The 26,299-nt window shown below is 56.7% G+C and overlaps 1 protein-coding gene across 1 annotated transcript in view; it reads left to right on the plus strand.

Moving 5' to 3' along the window:
* The window catches only part of TRABD2B (TraB domain containing 2B), a 217,317-nt gene that overhangs the window by 175,940 nt on the left and 15,078 nt on the right, over positions 1-26,299 (plus strand). The window contains exons 3-5 of the mRNA XM_046663311.1: positions 1,651-1,797; positions 8,259-8,433; positions 24,135-24,225. Coding sequence (XP_046519267.1) covers positions 1,651-1,797; positions 8,259-8,433; positions 24,135-24,225 — 413 coding nt within the window. The remainder of the gene's footprint in view (positions 1-1,650; positions 1,798-8,258; positions 8,434-24,134; positions 24,226-26,299) is intronic.

The following is a 26,299-nucleotide window of genomic DNA, read 5'->3' on the forward strand; positions in this document are numbered from 1 at the left end:
GGGGGCTACAGAGTTCCATGGCCAAGAGCATGAATATAGGAAGGGATAAAGATTTGGGGCCGTTACTATATCAATCTACCACACAGGGAGACCATGGGACACCTGGGGAGGGGTCCCACCCAGCCCCCTGATGATCAGAGAAATCCCATGGAGAAGACGTCTGAGCAGAGCCTGGAAGGCCAAGTCTGAATTTGCAAGTGGAGAACGGAGACAAGGGCCTTTCCATGTACAGGGAACAGCATGTACGAGGCGCAGAGACAGAATGCGGCTGAGTAGTTGAGCATTTGGAGACATGAAGGCTGGGTAGGACACAAGGTCACTGACCACAGCAGGGTCCAGGTCACTGCCTTGCAGGCTCCACTGAGGAGCTAGGCCTTCATCCTGAGGGCAGGAGGCACCCAGGATATTTTTCAGCAAAAAAGAGAGAGAAACCATCCAATTCATGCTTTTAAAAAATGTGGCAGAAGAATATGGAAGAAGTGGGAGGTGAGGGGGTCTGCAGGGAGGGGGTGAGAGGGACTGTTGCAGTGGACTGAGTGAGAGATGCTCAGGCCTGAATTGGTGTGGACCAACAGGCTGGGGGGCTGCCATCCAAAACAGTGTGCCAACAGAAGGAACAGCCCGAGGACTGATGGACAGGCTGTGGCTGGGGAAACAGGAGGGACAGGTGGCCTGAACCACCTCCTGACATTTTGCACAAGAATTGCAACAAATTTTTCCCTATATCTGTGCTAAATAAGCTAAAGAATGGTCAGGTGCCTCCCTTTTGTTGGCCAAGGGAGTCTGGGGTACAGCCACATGAAGCCAGCTCCAGTCCCAGCTGTGTGGAATTGAGCAAGTCCCCTCATGGGCCTCATCTAAAAAAGAGTTTCCCCATCTAAAATGGGGCATTTGGAATCATTTCCCAGGGCCCTTGCACCTCGTGGGCAGGCCATGGTACTTAGAGTCTGGTCCTCAAATGACAGAAGCAATTGCTCTGTAAGGAAGTTCCCCAGAAGCCAGTGAAAAATACGGATCCTGGGCCCCACCTCAGAGAGTCCGACTCCCGGGCTGGGGCCTGGGCATCTGAGCTTTGTAGAGCGCTGCCAGTGGTCCTGATGCCTGGCAGGTCCAGCCGGGGCGCAGCTGTGTCCCCCGGCCCGACATGGTGGCCCAGAGCACAGAGGGGCTTGAGAAACGTGCTGAATACCAGCACGGGTCTGAGCCGGAGGGTCCAGGCCCCAAGCCCTTACCTGGAGTGAGGACAGCACCTGGAGCAGGTGGTGTTGGACTTGGGCCTCGGCACCTAGGTGGGCTTACTGCTTGTCTTGCTCATTCTTTGGGCATGCTCTTGATTACAAAACGAATCTGTGCTCATTCTAGAATTTTTCTAAGCACCGGAAAAGAAAGGAATCAAAAGAAAAACTCACCCATCATTCCAAACCCAGACAGAACCAGGGTTCTTGTTCTGCCGCGTTATTAGACAAGATGTTGAGACCCGGGGCAGGAGTGGGAACTGTGTGGGCAATTGCTGGAGATGAGAACAGACTGAACATGTTCAGAAGCCAGTGAGTCCTTCTCTGTCTTAGGGCCTGGTGCCCTCAACCAAGAGAGACCTCCGCCAGGTCCCTGAGCACAGCCCTTATTCCTGTCTCTTTCCGCCCCCGCCAGGTGCTGTTTGCCCTGAACCAGACCCTGCTGCAGCATGAGAGCGTGCGGGCCGGCAGCCTGCAGGCGCCCTACACCACCGAGGACCTCATCAAGCATTACAACTGCGGGGACCTCAACGCCGTCATCTTCAACCACGACACATCCCAGGTGAGGCTCCCTCCTCCGGCCCATGCAGCCTCTAGGTCGCCAGTTCCAAAGGCCAGGCCCATAGGAACCCGCCTGGTGTTTATTAGACACCTGCTGTGTGCCAGGCGCAGGCAATCTTCTTGCCAGTCATGGTAAGCAGGAGCTATTTGTATCCCATTTTACATATGGGGAAACTGAGGCCCAGAGAGAAGAAGAGACTTGCCCAAGGCCACAGCACTTATTAGTTGTTGAGTTACCAAGTTATCAAGAGTATCTAGGTGTGCGCGGCTCTGGGGCCTCGACCCTGGAAGCTTAGCCTGGAAGAACAGGAGGCCTCTTGGAGGCTCAGTTCAGCATCTGGGGAATTAGTGCCTGGGGACGGGAAGCCCACAGGTGCTCGGAGCTTGGGCCCAAGTGCAGCCAAGGGCATCTGCCATGGTTCAAGTCCTGGAGGACATGTCACCCCCCAGGCTGGGCAGACAGCCAGCAGGACCCTGAGGAGCGCAGCTCCACTAGCCTCCCCATTGCCCTCGGGGTCAGTTCCAAGACTCTTGGTCCAGCATTCGAGGCCATCGTGTCCTGCCCACCACTGGCCTTGTCACAGCCTGGGTCCCCTACCACACAGACCTTGTGCCACTTGCAGCTTGCTCTTCCTTCCACTGGGCCTTTGTTCAGGTTCCTCCCGCCCTGACACCCAGGATGGAGTTAGGTGTCCTCCCAGCTCCTCTGCGCTCCCTGTGCTTTCTGTGTCAGGGAGCTTGAATATCCATTCATTCAAGACACAGATGAATTCGTCCAAACAGGCCACTTCCCTGCTCAGGACACTGCAGTGGCTCCTCATTTTCTCAGGGGAAAAGTGGGCATCCCCACAATGGCCTGTGTGGCCCCATGTCTCCCCCCAACCATGTCCTTCTGCCCTCCTCCCACACCTGCCACTCCAGCTGCACGGACCTCCTTGCTGATCCATGAGCCCACTTGGTACACTGCTCCTTTGCACTGGCTGTTCCTTTTGCCAGGATCACCCTTCCCCAGGTATCACCACGGCTATTCCATCTCTGCCCTTTCTAGATCGGCCCTGCTACCCCATCTAGAATTGCAGCCTGACCCCACGCCCTCACTCTCTCCCCTTTGTTGTGCCCCACTTTTCCCCGGGGCCTGTATCATCGTCTTGCACTCTTATGTATCCTGATTCATTGATCAGTGATTAGTTACTGTCTGTCCTTCCCCACTGGAAGTTTTATTCATCTGTTTTCTTAAATCATTACATCCCAATTGGCTAGTGCAGTGCCTGGCACAGAGGAGGACTCAGTAAATATTTGCTGAATGAATGAACAAAATAGTTTATAAGTTCCAGGCACACTGCTATGAAAATGGATACAAGGGGGAGCAGAGAGAGCTGCCCCTGTGGGGCTGACAGTCTCGCAGGAGAGATGGGGGGCTTCCACAATCAGTTGTACCGACGTGTGATCCTTGCTGTGCGAGACAGTAGAGGATGCACTTGGAGCTGTGGCGGGAGCAGGAACTTAGATGGGCCTGGGGGCTGGGGCTGGGGAGAGAAGGAAAGATTCCTGCCAGATGAGAGGTCAGAGAAGATCCTGAACTGGCCATAGATGGGAGGAGGAAGAATGTTCCAGCAAAGGAAGCTGCGTGCGAATAAGCCGGAGGCAAGAGAGAGCAGGAGGAGGGTGAGAGTTTGTGCTGGAAGCAGAGCCAAGGACCAGCCACCACACTAGACCCAGAGCACCTAGAGGGCAAGCATGATGCTCATCTCTGGGTCCCGTACCCAGCTCAGCACACGGAGCGAGCATCAGCGAGCGACTGTCGCGTGAGCGAATGTAGGTGTGTGTTGTGCTCTGTGCATTGTAAACAGTGGAAGAGGAAGGCCCCCGAGACCCTGCCGCAGGAGGCTCGGGACTCTGGGAGCTGTGACTCTAGGCGGTGGAGGAGGGAGGGAGAAGAACTCTAGCACCAGGAGGCTCATAGACGGTTCTCCTGGGATGCGCCTTGTGACAGAGCCCTGCCCTGCATCATCCTCTGGGGGACAGGCTGGTGAGCTCTGTGGCAGAGGGGGACCTGGTCACCCCTCGGGATGGCCTGACCATGATGTGGCTGGGTCGCAGGGAGGGGTGTGCAGGACAGGGCCCTGGCCGGGCTATGGTTGACACTGAGCTGAGAGAGGGAGGGATGGGGTGACATCAGGGCGTGGCAAGCTCAGATTTCCTGTGAGCCTGTGTCCAGAACCACTGATTTGTCTCTGGCAGGTTAACTGTATCGGGGGTCTTCTGGCAGTGGCTTTACTTGAGGTGGGATGGAGTGGATTTGTCCACTCAGATTAGAATAGCAACCCAGTCTGCACCCATGGGGGCACGGACAGAGTCGAGCCCTCAAGGTTGGGGTAGGGGGGCAGCCCTGCCTCCAGCCACAGAGAAGCCTAGAGTCAGGGTAGCAAGGCTGAATCCAGGGCCCACGTGCTGGAGAGGGGGATCCAGGTGACGTGGGGCTGCGTCTGCAGCTGGAAGCCTCTAAGTCTGCAGGGGGCCGAGGACGAAGGGGCTGTAGGGGCACAGTTGGAAGGCCTCAGGGAGAAGGTGGCATTGGAGCTAGGCTTGACAGTGGAGTCCACCAGGAGGGGAGGAAATGAGCAGCTGGCAGGCAGAGCAAGCTGTGCTGGTGGGGGTGGGAGGACATGGGAGGTCCCGGGGAATGATTTGCAGAGCGGCGGGCATATCATGCAGGGGTGAGAAAGCCCTGGAATGTTCAAGCCAGAGGATGATGTGTTGAGAAAGATGCCCCTGGCTGCAGCACAGAGAAGGATGAAGCAGCCTCTGGAGGCCTGGGTGGGACAGGTGCAGGGCCCAGGATGATAACACTGAGGGCCAGGTGCCGAGTGCACCTCCCCCGTGGTCTGCCTTGCCTCCACACTCCACCAGCCCACCTTCAGAAATGCCTAGGCCCCGCCTCCCGCAGCTCCCAGGTCTCTTGCACTGTCGTTGTCCCCAAATCAACAGGGTGATGCAAAGCTCCCCGCCCTGGGAAGCCTTGTCTGAGCCCCCAGCCTGGGTTAGGTGTGGAGAAGCCATGCTTATCATCCATCCGCAGACACTTGAGAGCGAGAGCTTGAATATAATTAAGAGTCAGAATAACTGCCAGGCATGGAGGAGTTCACCCTAGCCGCGACCGTGGACTGTCCTGGACAAAGCAAGACACATGGTCACCCTATTAAATGCCCACTCCCACATCGCTTGGCACCCTCTCAAAGCCTGGATCCCACGGTGCCCTGGCTCCCCTCCCCCGCCGGGCTGTGAGACTCATCCAGGGCGGCACACCCAGTCTGAGCCCCCTAGCTCTCACAGCTGGACACAGGGCTAGGCCCATGGAAGTTCTCTGAAGATGTCTGTTGGATGGACAGTGTGAAGAGGAGGGATGAAGACACTGAGATCGCTGATATCAGCAGATCTGAGTACTTGACTGCCGGGTCTGACTCGGTCGTGGTCGGGGTGCCTACACTGAAGTCATCTCCCACGGCCCCACTCCAGCTTTGCTCAGCCCATCTTTTCATCACCCCATCTCGGACCCATCACTCTAGGGCCCTGGGGACCTGATGTGTCCTCTTTAAAATGTTACCGTGCATCCTGCACTTAAGCTTATTGCAAGAGATTCAAGGCTCCCAACAAGTCTAATGACATCATTAATTTGCTTCCAGCCCAGCCCAGGCCCAGACCCAAGCCCCATCCTTGGCACGGAGCCAGGGCCCATCAGCATGAAACATGCAGAGAATGTCAGCCAGCCGCTGGGCAGCCCAGGGAACCGAGCATCTAGTCCAACTTCTTCGTGGCCTTGACATTGAATTTTCTGGTTCTTGTCCGTGTTACCTTTTTTTTTAGCTCCCTGAGGAATGAATGGAGATTAATATTTCCACAATTGCACACTCATGGTCGAGGAATGGAGGCGGGAGGGCTGGCCATGTCCACAGGTCTAGGGAGAAGGCCTCTGCTTGGACCCTCGGCAGAAGGGGAGGGAAGCAGAATTTGGCCTTCTTGGCTGACGGTTCTGAAGGCCATCTCTTTGTCATCTGTGTCTCTACGCCCTGCCCAAGGTCAACTTGTACTGTAGCCTCTGCCATCATAGAGGAGAGGTGACAAAGACAGCTCCACCCTACAGACTAGTTGGACAAAACTGACATTTAGTCAAGGCTTCCTTTGTGCCACACACTGTGCTGAGACCTGTCCCAAACTCATCTTGTTTAATTCCTTCAACAACATGTATTACCCCCATGTTACCCATTTGGAAACTGAGGCTCAGAGAGGCCAGGTAACTTGCTGATTATAGAGACACTCAGCTGGCAAGCGGAAACGCGGGACTCAGGCTGTGCTGGCGGCCTGCCTGCGGGACTCGCGTTCATGGCCAGCACAGCTTTCCTGCCCCCCAGCTCGTCCATTCATCCACCGTTCACGGATGGAACAAATATTTATTTGTTGGTACAGCATTGTCCCACGACCTCTTCCATATGCAGGCGCTGGAAAGAGCCTATGAGGGCCGTGTTTGCAGAAATAAGCCTTCTGAGTCACAGCCTCCCTTGTGCTCCTCCCTCACTCAGAAGCCTGTGGGTTTTCCTACAGTTGCCTCAAGTCCTGTTTCTTGGCCTGCTTTGTCAGGGCTGCCCATCATCCCTTCCACAGTTGGGGAGGGAGCAAGAACTCCATTCCTGCATTTATCCATTTGCCAGACAGTCCTCAGACACCGACTCTATGCTCACCCTGTTGGGCACTGGCGTGGCTGCTGCAAACAGCTGTGCAGGTTGTGCGCTGCACAAATTTAGAGTACACCAGTCATATCATCGTCTTGTTCATCTCAGAGCGGTGAATCTGCCTTTCTGGCAGAGAAGCCCCTCCTCCTCCCTCTGGGGAATGCACGGGCTCTTGGTCAGGAGACAGCAGTGGCAGGTGTCCCGGCCTCCCCTGAGTCCCTCAGGTTTAGCCTCCTGATGCCCCCATTTTCTCAGAAAGAATGTTGAAAACTCATCAGTAGCTCTAGAAGCCATGCGGCTGGGCTATATGACCCTTGGGAGCCAAAAGCTGTAGGAAATCAGTCTCTTCTGCCAGACTCTTCCTCGAGCCAGCCCATCAGCCCCCTCGGCCTCATGTCTTGTGCTTTGTGCCTGAGTTGGTGAAGCCAGAAATAGAAGAGGCGACACCAGGTAGCGGACACCCTGTGAGCAGGAGCTTGGAGGTCGGAATGACACTGACAGGTTGTAGGGAAAGAGAGGGCCTGTCCTGACTCCGCCTCAGGCTCCTCAGTGGCCCATGGCTTCCTCTCAGGCCCCACCCACATGTTGGAGGCCGTGGTACTGGAACACCTGGACCCACCGGCCAGGTTGGTAAGACCTGTTGGGACTAGAAGAACAGGAGGCCATGTGGCAAGGAAGGACAGCACCACTTTATGCTCCAGGTTCCAGAAGCCTTTACTGGGCACCTACTTTGTACCAGGCATTGGGGGCCCAGGAGTCAAAAGGCTCTGACCCTGAACTCAGGGAGCTGTCTGCCTAGTTCAAGAATGTGTCAGTGATTTTAGTCCCAGGCCACATGGCTGAGTAGGGACAGTGGGTCCAGAGCTGAGAAATCTGGGCAGTTCCATGCTAGGTTGTTGAAGAAGCCACATTATGGGAAGAAGCCAAGTTTTTAAGGAGGGACGGAGGGGTTTGGGTGTGTCCTGGGAAGTGGTGGAGCTGGGGATGGGGAGATAGTGGTGGCAACAGAAGGTAGCCAACCAGGGCTCATACCTTGGGAAGGCCAAAGGCTATGGCCCCTTCTCTCATGATGTAGGATAGGTGGGCTGACTGCAGCCCGTGACAGCGCCCGTCATCACATGCAATCCCACACGGTATTGTCAGCCCCAGCTTACAAATGAGGAAACTGGGACCCAGAAAAGTTAAGTAACTTGGCCAGAGTCCCCCAGTGTCAGCACAGGGCCTGCAGCCCAGGTCAACCTGGTCTCGTACCCGTGGCCATTCTGCTACACCGGGCAGCTCAGCTGACCCTCCACACCTGCTTGCAGAACCGAATTCCTTGCACGTGTCCGTGCCAGCCTCGGTGCTGGAGTGAGATCGGGGAACGAGCTGAGCGCATTCCCCACCCCAGGACCTCAGGGGCTGGAAGCCGAGGCGCAGCGAGGCAGACACAGGAGTGGTGCACGAGGGAGTGCGGCAATCCCGGGCCCTCCTCTGGGCTCTGTCACTTCACTAGCTGGGTGACTCTGCGCCTGTCTCTGGATCTTTCCACTCTTGCCCTCTTCATTTGTAAAACTGGAATAACAGCACTCGTTTCAAAGGGTTTTGGAATTGATGAAGAACATATACGAAACATCTAACCCATGGCAGGGACTCATGAAGGTAAGTTGCCCAGCCCCACACTGGGCTGTGTGTTTATTTGAAGCCCACCTTGCTCCAGAGAGAACTAAAGGCAGCCTCTGTCTTGCCTTTACAGCTGCCCAACTTTATCAACACCACCCTCCCCCCGCACGAGCAGGTGACGGCCCAGGAAATCGACAGCTACTTCCGCCAGGAGCTCATCTACAAGAGGAACGAGCGGATGGGGAAGAGGGTCATGGCGCTCCTGCAGGAGAACGAAGACAAGATCTGCTTCTTTGCCTTCGGAGCAGGTTTGGGTCAGAGTGGGGAAGGGATTACCTGCAGAATCCGGGGGCTGGGAGATGGCCTCTCCTGACCTCTGCTTCATAAAGGGAAAAGTTGAGGCCCAGAGAGGAGCAGGAAAAGCCTCACAGCCCTCAGCAGAGCTGGATGCAAAGCAGTTCTCCTGCCTCTGGTCAAGGGCTCTTTTGTGACATTCCCTGTGGGCAAGAGGAGTGACCCTTGCCAAAACTAGGACTTCTGCGGCCCCTTTATGCCCCGGAAGCCATACCGAGAGCCCAGAACTGAAGACAATTCCCACTGCCCAGCCCACCCTTGGCCCACCCAGTGGAGCCAGGCCTAGACTCTGAGGGCCATGCGGCTCTCCTGGTGGGGCTCCGGTATCCCCCTGTCCTGGTCCAGATCCCAGCCCAGCCCCCGCCAGGCTGCATGACCTCAAAGGCTCGCATCCCTCTTCCGTGAATGGGCAGTGATAGCGATAACTATTTGATGAATTGAAAAGACCTATCTTGTAGAACAGTTGCAAAAATTAGTAATAACATTTAAATAACCTGCCATGTAGTAGGAACTCAAAATGGCAGTACCATCGTCATCATCATCCTGACAATTAATATGAGTTTCATCATCCCAATGTGGCCATGAACTTGATGCTTCTTCTGGGGCTCTGGCCTCTTCATGTGAAGGAAGTCCAGATGTCCAGGTGCACAGGTGATCACTGTCTCTCTCCCTGTTCCTTCTCCTCTCTCTTTCTCTTCTCCCTCACTCTTTCCTCCTTTCTCCATGGTTGTCTCTGCTGATGACAGCCATGTCCCACTTTGGGACCAAGCTATTGCACTTGCCTCCTTTATCAGTCAGCTTTTGCTCCTGAGCTACAATGACAAACATTTATTTCTTGCTCGTGTTACTGCAATTTGGGTTGACCGAATTCATCTCCTATTTTGTGAAAATTAGACGAGGTGCTCAGCCCACACCTGGTGAGCACTCACTGCCCTCTCTCCCTCCTTTCCTTGTCCCGTTACCCACACACTGCCTGCCTGGGGTCAGGCCAAGCTGGATCAAGTCAGCAGTCAGTCTAACCTAGAAGGGTCCTATTTCCTAATGGTGCATGCCCACTGTTTGAGGTCTGCCTCCCCTGGGCATTCACTCCCCGCCATTCAACCCCAAATACCTCAAGCGCCGGAGCCAGGGTACGTCTGTCCGCACCTGCCTTCCCTCCTCTGCCGCCCTCAGCACGGGAGAAGCTCATGGAGGGCCCTCTTTAGAGCCATACCTGGGGCTGGATGGAAAGAGCTCTGGGCTCACATTGGAGCTGTGTCACGGCCTGTTGTGGCCTCTGGCAAGCCCGTTCCCCCCTCCCAGCCTCAGTTTACTCGTCTGAACAGAAGGAGCTGGAACTCACTTGGGCCATCTGTGATTCCAGGAGCTATTCACAGTTTTCAGAGAAGGGAGGGATTCCTATAGGGGGGCCTGGAGGAGCCCGCAGGACCTTCGCTGACCACATGGAGAGGGCAAGGTCACTCTCCAGCTGCAGGACACCTGCTGGGGACCTGGCACGAGTCAGGACAGCTTGTGGGGACTGTGCAGGGAAGGAAGTGCTTCCCCACACACCCTCGCCCTCTCCCTCCCCATCCAACTGCCTCCCCAGCCCTCGCTCCTGTGGGCATCTGGGCAGTGCATTGTGCCCTGGAACAGCTCCGAGCTGATACAGAAGAGGAGCCGCTCTGAGCTCAACTAGTCCCCAGGCTCCTCTCAGGCCTAGGAGGAGCCCCTGGTGAGCCCAGTCATTGAGGGAGGCCACGTGGGCCAGCCTTCCTGCCCCACCTGCCCCAGGCCGTGGGACCAGAGTCACCCAGGCTCCGGGGGTAGCTAATACCAGCTCTTTCCTGTGGGCGAGGAAGCAGGAGAGCCTGGAGATGAAAGTCACCGCTGTGTGGGCAGCCCTGGACACTGACCTCCTTTTCCTGAAACTCCAGGTCCATGGGGGCACAAAGTTCACTCAGGCCAGCACGCAGGCATCATGACCAACTCCAGTTTCTTCCCCATCTCTGAAATCCACCTGGTCCCTGGTCCATCTTATTGACAGACCACCAAAAAGACCTCACAGCTGTCTACTCTGTCCATCCCCACTGCCACTGTCCCGGTCCAAGCCTCCACCAGCTCCTGCCTCCCCATCCTCTCCCCGCCCCTGGGCTGCTTCCCACACTGTAGCCGATGAATGGTGCTGGGTCTGTCTCCCACCCCCACCCTGAGCTCTGGGAGGGCAGGAACCATTTAACCATCCCTGTGTTTTTAGTGGCATCTCATAGGTTTCAAGCTTGGTGAGTGTATGAAAGGATGAATGAGTGAAGGAGTGAACCAATGAATGAAAGTCGACCAGATCCTCCCCTCCTGGTCTCCTCCGGGTCTGGAGAGCCTAGGACAGGCCAGCAGTAAAGTCCAGGCACTGTGAGCCCCACCTCAGCTCTCAGAGACCTGCTCTCCACCAACAGGCCAGAGCCGTGTGCAGATCTTGCTGGCAGCTGCCGCTTCCAGCTGAGCCACGCCTGGAACAAACGGCCCACTCGGTGCTGTACGTCTACCCTCGACCTGAGAGTTTCACGGCTGGACGCAGCCTCCAAGCTTGAGCCTGCCCCCCTCATCATAGGCAGGGGCAGACTGACATCCACAGGGGCCAGGACACATGTGAAGCTCATGGCATGTGGGGGACAGAGCCAGGACTGGACCCCAGGCTGTGGTCCAGGGGCTCTGTTCTCATGTGCAATCAAGAAGCCAGCTGAAGGGACCTGTGACGGTCAGTGTATTAGCATAAAACACATCCTCCCACAATCCGTGGCAAGAGAAGTCCACACCTGCCTCGTTGTGTTCTTATGGCCACATCATTCAGAGTCCACATCCTAGGGCAGGCGGAGAAGTCAGGTGTGAGTCCAGGCCAAGCGTTCTCAGGCGGCATGCGACCTGCAGACACACCCACTCCACTCCTCACACTCTTGTCTGGCTGCCTCTGCAGTTCCGTTTCAGGCCTTCCCAGACCGTCAGGTGCTGAGGGCCTGAATCGGTCTGACTCTTCTTGTCCATCCCAGTCCGGTCCTCAGAAAAGGCCCAGGGACCCCCAGGCTGTAGGAGGGAGGGAGTGTCTCTGCCACTGGAAATAGGCCTAGCCCAGCCATCCCCCAGGCACCTGTCTGCTCGTGCAGAGCCCTCTCAGATCCACTTTCAATGGGTGTTTCCAGGAAATAGCTTGGAAACAGAAACGTAATTATAAGACACTCCAGCCACCCCCAGCCTGGCCTTGCCAGGGGTCTCAGCCAGGCCCCTGCCGAGGTCCCATCGTTCTGCGTTCTATGACAGACCAGCCTCAGAGGCCAGCCTCAGCGTTCCTGGCTCTAGAGCTCTGGGGAGGGACCATGCAAGCTAAGGAGAGAGAGAGAGAAGGCACCTCCCCCTGCACCACTGTCAGCTAAGAGAGCCTGGCAAAGCCAGTTCACCTCCAAGGGCCTCAGTCTCTCATCTGTGAAATGGGCATAACACACTCGCCTCATTGGACTGTGCTAGATATGCTCATTTTAGATCATAGGGTTAGAAGTCTGTACATGGTGGAGGGATCCTAGTAATAAGGACCCCTCCTGTGCACCAGCCATCGTTCCAGGCACAGCTTACATTACCTTTGGTCTTCACAATAGCACCATGAGATGGTTTTAATTATACTTGTTTTGCAGATGAAAACTGAGGCCCAGAGAAGAGAAATGGCTTCCTCAAGGCCATGCAGGCAGACCTTCAACTTGAATCCTGGCCTCTTGGGTCCCAGTCCTGGCCATTTCCCTTGCATGTGGTGCCCTTGCTGTATTCTTCCAGAGATGGTGGCAATTTTGTGGGCAGGGTGTCATTTTAGCTAGTACAGCCCACGGAAGAGTCCTCCCCCTCGTGGCGGTGAGGTTTCCGTAGCGAGGCGCTGCTTGACCTCTTCCGGAGCTTACTCAACAGGTTCAGGAGCAGTGGGGTGTGGACATGCGTGACAACTCTGAACAGGCCTGGGTGACATCTGGGAACCCAGATGGAAGCCCTGCCTCTCCAGGAAGTGGCTGTGGCCAGTGTGCAAACCCAGATGTTCTGGAATGAGCCAGGCCGCTGCCAGGGAGAGGCGTGCCGGCCCACGGGTTGGGAGGCCCGATTCCCGACTGCCAGGCTCATGCAGTTGGAAAGCTGAGGCTGAGGCGGCCCCAAAGATCTTATGTGGGTCCTTGGGTTTCCTCTGGTCTACAAATAACTAAGAAAAATGAGTATAAGGCGCTGAGTGTTTTATTAACTACGTTTGTTCAATTTACAGGCTTATATTCTGAAATTATCTCCTTTCTACTGTGTTTGAAGTTAAACATCTTTGGCTTTTTTAAAAAAATGATGGAGATACAGGGCAAATGGAGCTTTCAAAGCCCTTATCTGGCAAAATAAGAAGTTGGTAACTGTATTGCTCCTCTCCCCCACCCCCACCGTTTCTAAGATAGGAGAGAATGGGCGGGCTTAAGAGATGACAGAAAGAATACAGTGGGAGGGATGAGGCTGATGATACAGGAGAGAGAGTAGAAAAAAAGAACCAGCCCAGGGTTCCAGGAAGGCAGAGCTCAGGTGGAAGCTTTGGCCTTGGGTGAAGAAGGGCACTTCCTCACCTATAATGGAGGGAGGCGGCAGCAGGCAGGTGATCCAGTGTGGAAAGGTGACCTGGTGGCATCTAATCAGAGCTCCACTCTATAAAGTGGGAAGTGAAGTCATCTGCAGAGAAAGAGGGGGAAGGTGGGAGGGTTCTTGATTTGAAGAGCGGAGAAGATTTGACATAAATGCAAGAGAGATTGGCCACAAGAACAGACGTGGACGGGAAGTTAAATAGATTTCACCTCATAGCCAACTGTGATTGATTGGTAGTGGCTGCCTGGAGTATAGATGGATACTAAAGAATGATAAAACCCCATCAGAGCTCAGCAGAGAAGAGGTCCTGGTTGATTAGTGATGTCTGCTGTGGACCAGGATTGGGACACATGTCTGCCACGTATCTGCTCTGACTGCCGTGAGGGCCCAGGAAGCTGCAGAGGTCCCAAGTCACAGGCTGGTAAGATCTTCTGCAGCAACACTGAACAGCTGGGGTGTGGCTGGGGGGTGCTGTCCGCCAGGCTTTCTCCTGAATTTATCCTGGCACCCACTGCTCTCTGAGCATCCTACTGTGTGTGAACTACTCCAGGGTGGGGCCCACGCCTCCTCAGAACCGCCAGCACCTGGGAGATGTTCTATAACACACGCTGACCCAGCCACCCAGAACCAAGTTCATTCCACTCAGTCGCCCCGTATCCGCTGGACCCCAGGCCTCAGCAGGGTCTCAGTCCCGGGCACCAGAAGAAGATGACATTTTGTCCCCAGCTCCAGGGGACTGATGCTTTCTCAGGATGTGTTTACTTGTTCAGCCATCCTGGAAGCTGGAATGAAATGAGCGACTGGGAGCCCGCAGAGCTGGGTTGGAAACATGAGCCAGACTCAAGGGTGGGCCAGGTAACCTTTAGGGCCCGTTCATTTCAGACTCTGAAAGCCAGTGCTTATCTCAGGTTATCAAGCTTCCATAACCCTAGCGTGCTCTGTATGAATGTAATTCTAACTCCTAACATCCCCAAGTCCTTTGACTCTAACACCTTGTGGTCCTAAGATTGTGAGGCTCTGCTACCCCCACAGCCTATCATCATAGCGTGCTAACATTCCAGCATAGTCTGCTTTGACCACTTTTTGATTCCTTGGGAGGAGGATGGAGCTAAGAGCCTTCCAGGGCCTACAGATCCCTCCCCATAGGGCCATTGCCACCTGCTGCCACAGGAAGCAGAAGGCCAGGCAGCAGGCGGGATTTGCAGGGTTAAAAGGCAGGTTGTGTGGGCACTGGAGACAGAGGTGAGGTAGCTGTCACCCTGCATGCCTGCACAGCCAGCCTCCAGGCCCGTGCCACCCTCTTTCTGACCCCAGCCACAGTGCCACAAACCCAGCACCAGAAAACCACCTGCCAGGCTGGGACACAGAAGCAGGTCAGTGGTGAAAACCCAGCCCTGAGAGAAGGGAGAGAGAAAAGCCAACATACCAAATGCCATTAACCTTTTTTTTTTTTTTTAGCTTAAACCAACAACTATTTTATTTATTTGCTCGTGAATCTGTAACATGGGCAGGGCTCAAAGGGGCACCACTGGCGTCAGCTGGGACAGTGTGGCTGGGCTGGCAGACCTACTTCCTGGGAACAGCTTCTTTATTAGTAACAGCAGCCATTGCTCCCTGGAGAGTGGGCCCTCCTGCTTGAAGAACACCCATATACATCAGCTCATAAGACCTCTAGGTCCTCGATTCATCTTGAGGGAGACAGGATGGTATTTATCATTCTATTTGGCAGACGGGTAATCGAGGTGCTGGTGGGAAGTGAAAGAATCTTAGAACTACAGAGAAATGATGGTCATCACTGACTGGGCCATTCTTCCCGAGGGCCAGCCTGCCTAGCAGACCTGCCAGCTGCCGTTCGGGCCCTCTCTCCTACAGAGAACACCCTCTCCCTCTGCTGCCTGCGCCTTCCTCGACCTCCTGTCTGGGCTGCCACAGTCCTGCAGGACTCCCCTGTCACAGCCCGGCGCATGCTGAGCACATTTGCCATCTCCCAGTGCCGGCTGGCCACTCCCTGAGCCCTGAGGTTGTCAGTACACACTTGTTGAATGAATGAATGAATGAGTGGGCCCCCACGCTGAGGCCTGTGAGCAGAAGTGCCCATTGCCCCTACATTACCCCACAGCAAAACCTGCACCAGCACCCACATCTGCTGCCAGACAGTGGGAGACCCAGGGGTTCAACAACATCCTGCCTGCCCTTTGGAAGGGGAGATTGGGCTGGCAAATGAAAAGATCTCAGAACCAACCAGAAACAGAGCCCCAGGTACTGTTGTTGGCCCAGCCGTGCAGGCAGAGGCTGGAGGAGGGCGCTGAGGCTAAGCAGGAGGGCATTTAGGAAGGGGAGGCGGCAAGATGGCTCAGAGGGAGTCAGTGAGAAAGGAGAGAAAGGGCAAGGTGAGAGTTAAGTCAAGGACCAGAGGGTGGAAAAGGGAAACGGCCTGGTGTTGTGGACACTCTTCTGTTCTGAGACCTTCCACTTGGCCTTCCCAGAGCCTTTCCTCCCTCAGCTGCACAGTGAGGGGCCTAGCTGGGGTGAAGATGAAGGTCCCTTCTAGCCCCAACATTCAGCAATTGCATGCATGCCTGACAGGATTTGTTAGCGTTGAGCTCCCTCCCAACCTTAGAAGGTTCTTTCCGCGTTCAGTGTCGCAGCTTTGAAAGGAGACCAAAGCTGAGCATTGAATAGCACAAGCTTTACCAAAGAATGGAGAAGGGGGAACAAAGTTTGGAGAGCCCCTGGGGGCAGGGTGGAGCGGAGGACAGCCACAGCCGTATGGGGAAGGGACAGGCCTTCTGGGAAGCAGGGGTGCCACTCTTTCTTTCCTTCTGTGGTTCTGTCTGCCATCACCTGGCAGCTGTAAGCTGTCATGGCCTCGGTGGGTGTATTACGGAGCATGGTAACATGTTACAATGAACGTGTGATGAGCTGTGGGGTCTATGTCAGGTCAGATCTGTTCACCATGTTCTCTCCAGCTGGTTTCAACTGGTTCTGGAGCTGTCTTCTCCTTCCTCTGTTTGTGGTTTCCTGTAAGCGAACGATAACCTGTTTTGAGTAGGGTTGTGGCTAACGTCTTCTGGGGTGGGTAGGCTGGGTAACGGTTCGAGTGAATGGCACTAAAAGGTGGCATGGTAAGTCAGAGAAGGCTTCCTGGAGGAGGTGAGACTGGTTGAAATTTCCCTGATGCAAGTCCAGCTGCTTCTGATTCCTCTCATCATCCCCGTAGTCCTCAGGACGGGATTCACCTCATTCTCACCTTGGTTCTCCACTCAGCCTCAGGAACAGAAGCCCCTCGGAGCTCATGGTGGGACACAGAAGAGCAGTCATGGCCCATGTACGACCTTTGTAACCTTAGAAAGAGGGGGCCAGCACATAGGCAGCACAAGCCCAGCCACTCTCTCCCCTCCCAGGCAAACGCCCATGGCCTGCCATGCTCCCCACACTGGAGCAGGAGGCCAATGTCCGGAAGCGTTTCAGAATTTCCCAAGGTGCTTCAAAGGACCCTGGTGCCCCCCTGCATGGCAGCCAGCACGCCTCCCATGGGCAGCAGTGCTTGGCCAGAGCCGCCGTTCCTGTTTCAGCCCAGAGCATCCAGCTGGCCCGAGGAACGTCCCCTCAGCTAGCTTGTCCCTGAAACAGGGAATGTTGAGAAGGACAGGGCACCATGTCCCAGGCTGCATCTCCAAGGCCTCTCCATCGGTGAGCAAGGATTTGTGGACCGTCAGCCACAGGCTTCGAGCTCCTGCTGGGCAGTGTGGCGAGTGCGGGAGGAGAGGACAGTGCCCTAGATTAAGAGCGTGGCTTCGGAGCCGGGCCGCCTGAGTGAGAAACCCAGCGCTGCTCCTTACAGCACGCAGCCTGGGCACACGGGGTGCTCAGCTTCTCTGCCCTCAGGTGTCCCTGCTCAGATGTGCCCTGAGAGTCAGTGGGCTGACACTTGCACAGTCAGCGCCTGTGCAGCACCATCCATCGATGAATGTGAGCTCCTGCATGGTCATTATTATTTCAGAGTCCCTGCCCCCTCAGAGCCCGCAGTCCTCCAAAGACGGGATTCCCACACAGGCGAGCACAGTGCCGTCCAGCAGAGGAGGCAGAAGTGCTCTGCGGCCTCTGAGGACCCGGCTGGGACACTGCAGGGGAACCCCAAGAGCTGGGTATCAGCTCCAAGTGCCAGGAGGCTCAGGAGCCAGTGGGCCCCATCCCTGCCCGCATGGCTGGCTTCCAGGCAGCTCTCGTGGGGTCCTGGGTGCATCATTCCAGGGAAGGAGCGTCTGGGGGTTGTGGAGTGATTGCCATGGCCACCGTGAGCCCTAGGCCCGGCCCTGCCCCCTGTAGTTCACAGACCCCACAGGCTCCTTCTCTGGGGTTCTCCCCACAGTGCCCAGTGCTGCCCTCCAGTCCCCCTGCACGGTCATTGCCTGGATCCGGAGCGGTCTCCGACCCCAGGAGGAAAGGGCATCCCACCCATCTCAGAGTCCCCAGGGCCGGGCACATGCCTGGCACGTAGGGGTCCTCAAGAAAGGCTTGTGGAGAAGGACTGCTGGCTCCAGGCCCTCAGGGCACAGACCTGTCAAAACCCCCAGGGCTCATGTCCTCACCAATGGGACCAGGCGGGGCCCACGGTGCAGGCTCCCTAATCTCTCTGCTGAATATTGTTGAAAGAGGATCTGGTCCAAAGGAGATGAAAGACTCAAGCCTGGGGATGTGAGAAGACCTGGGAGGGTTGCCTCGGAGGGACGGGCCTGGCGGAGGATGGGGGGTGCCTTGTAAGAGGAAGTACACAACTGGGCGAGGCCCTGAAGGGGACCCCCCCAACCTGAGCAACCGTTTGACAGGCACCAGAGACCCAGAAGCAGCTCCAGCCCCCAGAGGGAGCCTGCCCTGCGCCCAGGGAGCCCCAGCCTCAGCAGCTGCCTCCACAAAGTGCCCTTTAAACGGACACACTCTGCAGTGTGTGGGCTCAGACAAACTCCAGCTCTGCCGCTCTCTGCCCGTGTGACACCGGGGAGTCCTGCTGGCCTCAGCAGGATTGTTGTGAGGCGAGGGCAGGGGAGAACATGAATCCAAGCGTTCGGTACAATCTAAGTGCTGGGGGAACGGCAAGCGGGGTGGCTGTTCTCATTATTTGTAGCTGTCTTTGCATGATTAATGGCAGGGCTGAGCTGACCCGCTGAGATGAGCTGAAGTCTCAGGGCTCTTTCGTTCCTCACGTCCTGAGTTCTAGCAGCCTCCAGAGAGGAGCAGATGGTCAAGGGGGCAGAATCAGGCTTCACTCAGACACGCCCAACTTCCCAGAGGCTGTCTGAATCCCCTCTGCGCAGGCTGGACATGTGGTCATCGAACCTCTGCTTACATACCTCCAGGGATGGGGCACTCACTTCCTTACAGAGCTGGACAGTGGCTTGGGAGAGTGTTAGTAGACCACATACCCCATGCTCTTTTTCCCTTTTGTGCCCATGTATGTGCTATGCCCTCTTTCTCTGACTCACCTGAGGCCTCTCCTCACTGACCCCTCTGGTCTGAGTCCCACTCTTTTCCCTTCAGCCTCATAGGCCCTGACGTCCCTCCCTCACTACAGGGCTCACATGGTTCGTGTGCCCGTCTCCCCTCCACACCATGATCTCTTCCGGGGTGGGGACCATGTGTCTCAGCTCCTGGCACGAGGCCGGGTGCAGGGGAGGCATGCTCTCAGTCCTTGCTGAGCTGGAAAGGCCCCTGCCCTAGGCTGGCACGCCGAGCAGAAGGAAAGCGCAGCTCTGCTGGTTCCCACACAGACCCTCCCTGGAAGATGAGAAGCCCCCTGGCCCCAAGTGGCCGTCCTTCCTCTGGTCCGTCTGCCCAGCCCTCCTGTCACACTTCCTCAGGAACACAAAAACGGCCGTCGCTTGCTGTCCAGCGGCTGACCCTAGCAGCTACATTAGCATTTGAAAGTTTCCCTTGCATTAATTTCAGACAGAACATAAATACGGGTTTGGGATCCCACTTCCAGGAGGAGAAACTGGAACCCCGGTGGCCTCGCTGGAGAGAAAACACATGCGCCAGCCGCGGGCACCACTGTGACTGGAGCCTCTGTGGGATCATCTGGTTCTCCCCTCTGCCCGGCCCCCAACACTGTCTTGAAGTTACCCTGTTAATTGGCATATTGTTCTTGCTGAGCACTCACACAGTTCTCTTCCATCTGGTGAGCCTTAGACGGGACACCTGTTTCTGACAATTTCCTCCCCCAAAATGTGAATTCAGGACCCCTCACAGCGGCCAGGACTCCAGAGCGGGTGTCCTGGACCAGGCAGCAAAGCAGCACATCTCTAGGTAGAAGTCTAAGCTTTATCTTTCACCAGCTGTGCGACCCTGGCAAGTCACATCCCCTGCCTGAGCTTCAGCGTCTCCTTTTCCTTCTCTCCCTCCCGTTGTCTCTGTTTCTGTGTGTCTCTTACTGCCTGTCTCCGGGCCCCTCTCCTGTCTTTCTCCTCTCCGTTTCCTTGTGTCCTGGAGCTCTTCTCCTCTCCCTGTCTCTCTCTGTGTATCTCTTTTCCCCGACTCTCTGTGTCTGTGCCTCTGTGTGCCCCACCCCCACCGTCCACTCTTTCCTCCTCTCCTCTCCTCGTCCACGCGGCCTCAGCAGATGAAATGGAACGTGCCTTCCTGCAGAGAGCTGGCCAGAGAACAGCTGTCGGTGCTGGAAGGAGCTGTTGAGCGGTGGCCAGGAGACCCCAGGGGCCTGGGCAAGCCACGCAGGCTGAGCCCAACACCGCGGGGCCCCGTTGGAAATTTTCCACACCTTTCCCGCAGGTTCCAGGATAGGCGTGGTGCCTTTTTTAGGATTTCTGACCTTGGAGGCAAGCCTCAGCCTTGTCTGCCAGCCTCTGGGGACAGCATGCGCTGGGCCTGGGCTCAGAGACTGATCCAAGGGCCAAGCTCCCAGGATTGGTGGAATGTGGAGGATCATCACCCAGGGGCCGGGCCGGGGCTACAAAGGGAGGGAATCTGTGAGCTCAGGTCTCCTGGGGATAGGATGAGATCATGGAAAGGATGTGGAGTAACAGGTTTTGTCATTCATTCATTCAACAAGCATTCATGAAGCCACCACTCTGTGCCAGACTTGGGCTTAGCCCTGGGGACAAAGATGAATCAGACGTGGCCCCTGCCCTCGAAAAGCTCACGGTCTCCCCTCAAGTGGGTTGTTGGGAACACGTTCTGACAGAGGCCGCTCTGGGCTGTGGGAAGCTCATTCCAGCTGCGGGGAGGAGGGAGAGCTGGAGAGAACAAGGAGGACGGTGTCTGCAGTGATTCAGGCTGAGGGCAGGGTGCCCGGGCCAGCACGGTTGGAGGTAAAAGCCCAGGGACTCTGGTGACTGACCAGATGAGGATGAGGAGGGAGAAGAAAGAGTCAAGATGGGGCCCATCCGACTTGGATGGCAAAGCTCAGCTGAGACACATCCCAGGAGGGGAGGGCGAGTCGGCTGTGCCCCTCTGGAGACTGTTAGGTGGAGATGTCCGAGAGGCTGATGGACACGTGGGCCTGGGCGAGGGCAGCAGTTCCAGAGTGGCCCGCATTGTACGGTAATTTAAACCATGAGGGTGGATGATTTGTCCACCGATCGTGAGTAGAGTGAAAAGAAAAGAAGGCTGTGGGCAGGGTTCCCAGGGGCCCCCACATTTATTGGGCAGGAGAAAGAGGAACCCGCCAAGAATGCAGACGGGAGCAGGGAGAGGAGTGTGAACCGGGACAGGTGGTGCCATGGGCTCCAAGGACGGTGCAGCTTCCACCATCCTGACTGTGGGGTCCTGTGGAACTAAGCCCCAAACAGGGCGATGGGGGTGGGCGAGGGGGACGTGGGCTCAGGCGCGAATGGCTTGCACCGTGCAGCCCTGGAGCAAGGACTGCATGGAGAAGGCACCCCCTGGAGTCGTGCAAGGAGCAGCCTCGTGCAGACGAGGGACAGGAGGGACCTGGTTCTCCCTGGCCTGGCGCGAAGGAGGTGATGGCTGCTGGGGCTTGGAGAAGATGGGGCTAGGAATTTGAAAAGATCATTCCTGATTGCTTCCAACTTCCCAAAGTATCTGAGGTCTTTCATTTAGGTCTAAAGATGCACAATGAGGGCCTGGAACCACTGAGGTTGAGGGAATGGACGGGGCACCGACTGGCCACTGAAGCTTGCCAGGCGGTGCTCAGGCTCCAGCCAGCATCCTACAAGGCCTGGGCCCTCCACAAGCTCCAGGAATGCTCCTTTTGGAGCGGCCACTCCGCCCATCAGTAAATATTTACCACTGCTCCTGTGGAGCCTGAGGAGAGCTGTTTTCCCTGGTGGCTCTTGAAACCCTCTGGGCAGCCTCCTGCTGGGCCTGGAGGCCCTCGTCTTTAAACGGGTCTCCATGGAGGCAGAAAAGGAATTGCCTTTGCTGCCAGGAGTAGATTCCAAGAGCCGCTGGCAGAGTTCCTGCAGCCTGTGCACAGAGGCCGCCATGGCCGGTCCCTTCCAGTCCCATTGCGCTCCAGGGGCAAGCAAGAGTGGGGACGCCTCTATGGCCCCAGCCAGGGACCGGCTTAGCCCATCACTCAAGAGTGCACTGTGGGCTTTTCCAAAGGACGTTCACCCCGCCTGCCTCATTAGGGCTTTACAGCTGCCCACAGAGTCAGCTGAAGGGACATGTACCCATTTGACACACAGGAAAACTGAGGCTGGGGGCAGGGAAGCTGCTTGCTCAGGATCATGTAGTGGATTCTCACAGCCTTGACAGGAGCCCGAGTCTTCTGTCCTCGACAGCTCTGGGTCAGGGCCGGAGCTCTGGGAGGCCTGTTCAGGCCTGCGTTGTCTAAGCCTCTTCTGCTTTAGCTTCCCAGATGAGCGTCACTCACCTCCTAGTCTTTGCACGTGCCCTTCCCCCTACCTGGAACAGCCTCCTCTCAGTGCCACCCCACTCCCATCCTCACCTAGCTAACTCTTATCCCATCCTTCAGCTGGCAATGCCTCCTCCAGGAAGGCTGCCCTGAGCCCAAGTTGGATTAGATGCCTCCCGTGTGCTGTGACAACCCCATGTGCTTCCTTCCATATAGAGCGTAGTGCCCGGGGTCTAAAGAGCCTGATTCTCGAGACTGTGAGTGCCTGACAGGAGCCTGCCTGGTCACCCCTGCCGGGCACTAGATACGCATTCAGCCGTGGCTGTCAGACGAATGAGAAAGGGTGGGGGGAGGGAGAACACGTCTTCATAAGGGCCTCTGGAGTCAAACCAAAGCCTTCCCCATAGAACTGGAGAGCTGGAGGAGCCCACAGGTGTCACGCAGCCCCCTCCCTCCCTTGTGCATAGAGAGGAGCTGAGAGCATTCAAGCATGATGGTTTGCCCAAGGTCTCAGGGTGGGCGTGGTGGGTCCTGGTCTAGAACCCAAGTCTCGAATTCCCGATCCAGTGATCTTCCACGGGGATCCACAGGTGGGATTCCAGGGACTGGGAGGCCAGCAAGGGAGAGTTTCTTGGGGTTGGGGGATACCAGCCCAGAGGTGTGCGAGGCTGGCTCACCCCCCTGCTCCAGCCGCTGTGCAGTCCCAGCCTCGCTCCCTCTGTGCCAGCAGCCTCTCCGTTCCCCAACAGCTTGTCCACTTTCTGTTCTCCTCAGACCTCCCTGGGGCTGTCAACATGCTGACCTTCCGGCTTCCCACCTGTCACCACCCGTCACAGGCAATTAGAGTAATAGTTCAGAGATTTCCCCCCAGGTTCTGAGATGAATGGTGAGCAGGAGGGGAGCACGCTGCCAATGTGAGGGAGCCGCAGGGCAGGCACACAGGCAGGGAGGGCCCGAGGGGCCCAAGGCAAGCACCTGGCCACCCCCACTCTGCCCACATCGAACAGGTGAGGACACTGAGGCCGGGGGAGGAGGAGGGGCTTGCCAGCGTGCTGACTCCCCGCAGTTATTGCCTCCACAGTCACGTGGCCTCCCGAGCGTTCTTCTGACCAGAGCCTGGAGAGCCTTCCCTGTGTTCTCCCCGCTCAAGCCTGCATCCCACCAAAGGTGGGCAATTCCCACTCTCCTCCGGGGCTGTGGACTAAACGATTCACTCCTACGTTCTCAGTGTCTAACAGGGATGCCCACAGAGCAAGCACGTCACAAATGTCTGTTTAGTGAATGAATGATGAATGATTGATGAGTGACTGATAGTGAATGAAATGAATGATTAGTGGGTGGGGAGTGAGATGAAGCCCAGCCCCCTCCCCCACCACGCAATGAGGCCACCTCTGCGGGGTTCAGTTCTGCGTTTGTACCTCCTCTGTGCCACGCCACTTGTCTGCTGGACCCTGCAGTCAGTGGGGTTCTGTTGCTCTCTCCAACCCCAGAATCTTACATCTCAATGAGTGCTCAGGGGCCATCTCAGGGTCTGTGCTCTTGTGTGTGGTCCACAATGTTGGATGGATGGTGAATAAATTAATCCGCTAGGGCTCGGATCCAGCCAACATGGACTGAACATGTGCAGGGCAGTGGCCACGTGGTCTCTGGCCTGTGGAGCCTGGCAAGGAGAGAGACATGAAGCCACAGAATGCCCCCGCCTGCTGAGGGAGGGGGACTTGAGTTGCTGGTGGAACTTATAAAGATGAGCCATGGACCTGTTGGGGGCTTGAGGGCTTGTTGGAGGAGGTTTCCTCCGAGGTGGGTCTTGCATGACTGCTGGAGGCTGTCCCTGCCTGGACATCTGGGGCTGGAGTCAGCTTAAAAGTATGAAGCACAGTGCTGCAACAGGAAACACACCTGAGCCTTCACTATATGCCAGACACTGTTCCCTAGTCATCACAACAACCCTGGAGGTTACTATTACAGTCATTCCCACTTTACAGATGGGGAAACTAAGGCACGGGGAGGTACAAGCAGTAAGCAGCGAGTCAGGATTTGGACCCAGGAAGGCTGGCACCAGGACATCTTCCCACTACACCGTACTGCCTCTCAGGGAGTCTGGGGCCTCAACTTTGGTGTCAGTCACTGGCCTGAGGCTATCCCCAGTTGCTAGTGACCTGGCATATGGCTGAGCCACATGAGCTTTCTCTTGTGTTCCAGGTCACTTTCTGGGGAACAACACAGTCATCGACGTCCTCCGGCAGGCAGGGCTGGAAGTGGAGCACACGCCCGCGGGGCAGACCATCCACAGGTGAGCAGCCGGGGCATTGGGGGACGGGCTATTGCTGCCAATCTACCGCCAGACCTGACCATGTGCTGCATGGCTGGCTGCACCCTGCCTTCCTGCTCAGCCTGCAGGGGAGAGCTGTGAAAAGGCTTTTGGTGAGATGGGGCTTCGCAGAGGTCAGCCTTGACTGGGCACCCAAGAGCGGAGGGGCTGGGCTGGAGGTGGGGAGGCTGGAAGGAGGCTGGCACACAACTTCGCGGAGGCGCAGGTGGCAAGGCGGGGCAGTGGCAGTGGGAATGGGAGGAGGGTAGGTTTGAGAGGTGTTCACAAGTTAGAGACTGGAGGCTGAGTGGGGTGGAAGGACTCTATAGGACTCCCAGGCTGCTGCCTAGAAGAATTGGGGATGCCCAGGCCCTGAATCGAGATGGGGCCGTGGGTGGGATGAGCAGTGGCCTGGCTTCTTCCCTGTGTCCCAGCCCCACCCCCACCTGTCCTCACCTTCCTCTCACCACACCTGCTCCATGGCTGCCTCTTGGCCGTACCCTCCACCCCTGACTCTCCTGCTAGGGCACCCACTGCACTCAAAGAGCCCTGTGGTGGCCATCCTCTCCTCCTGTGGGGGTTTCCTGTCCCACCGCCCCAGGCTGGGAGCTGCCCAAGAGCAGGAGCCAGCTGGGTCCAACAGTGGTCCCAGCGCCAGCGCCAGGCTGGGCACGGCGGGCATCAGCGCATGCTGGGCAGCTCCGGAGTCAACAACATGATCCTCAAGCTCAGATTCCAAGCCGCTCATGCTCCCACCTTTATGCAGGAACCTTCTTCACCCACCCGCCAGGGTGACCACAGTGTGATTTTGGCCCCTGTCTCTGACATTACAAAACCCAGAGTCCAAAAGAAACTTGAATCATCATAGCTAATACTTACTGACTGCTCACTGGGTACCCAGCTCGACAGACTTTGGCTCACTGAGTCCTCGCAATAACCCCATGATGTAGGAACTCTGAGTATCCTCATCTTCAAATTGAGAACTCTGAGGCCCAGAGAGGTGAAGTCACTCACAGAAGGACACACCGTTCACATAAATGGCAGGCTGGCTCTAGGGCCTCCCTGAGCTCCTAACCACTCCCCGTACCCTGTCTGGAGTTAGGGATGCAGTTCAGGATGGGAGTACTCAGACGCAACAGAGGCCTGGCTCTTCACGCAGCACACCTGAGTCCCCGGGGTCACCAGAGCTGGGAGCTCCAGACTCCTGGCTCCCGGCCAGCGCTCTCCCTGTCTCCGTGGCGCTTCTAGAGGAACCTCTAAACTCTCTCACGCCAGCCCCTCCTGTCCTCGTCTTGGTCATTTGCGCACAGCACAGATCAGTGTGTGCTGGGCCGGGCCAAGCGTGTGTGTGAGGGGTGAGGGACCCGAGGTAGCCTCGGGGACAAGGCCCTTCTCAAGCTCCCTGTCACAGCCCCAAGGACCTTCCCGTTGAAGCTCATTGTGTCTGTCAGGCCACAAGGCTGCCTCCTTCCTATTCATCTCCGAGCCGGCACTCAGGAGGGTCCCCCCTCCACCCCCACAGGCCCCCTCCGGGGCTCTCAGCCTGAGCACAGGCTGGAATCCTGCGGGCGGGGATGCAAGGAGGCTCCGACAATAAAAGCGGCATCGGCCACAGGTGCTTCCTGGATCCATCTTTTTGTCTGCCTGTTTTGAATTATCTCCCCAGCAGCTGCGGCATCTCCCGGACCCCGGGAATCCGGGGCTGCGGTGGGGCTGGGGGTGGACAGGCCGAGCTGATGGCCTTCTCTCCTTCAAGGAGAGAGCACCCCTCCCCCACGGAGCTTGCGGGAAGGGAGTGCGGGCCGGGCTGCTCGCAGCCTGGGGTGCCACCAGACCCTTAGTGTTCCCGAAACCCTGCCCAACCTCTCCCAGGGTCAGATGTCCCCAGTAGGAATTCTGTTGGGGCCACAGAGAGGAAAGAAGAAAGGGAAGAGGAGCAGAGGATGTTCCCAGGCTGAGGGGTGTCTGTGTACACCTCTGTATGGAAAGTGAATGCCACACACACGTAGCCCCACGTTAGTGCCCATGACAGCCGGGCCCGTTGGCTTGGGCCGCA

The sequence above is a fragment of the Equus quagga genome, chromosome 5 (assembly GCF_021613505.1).
Source record: "Equus quagga isolate Etosha38 chromosome 5, UCLA_HA_Equagga_1.0, whole genome shotgun sequence".
In the NCBI taxonomy this organism is placed as follows: Eukaryota; Metazoa; Chordata; class Mammalia; order Perissodactyla; family Equidae; genus Equus; species Equus quagga.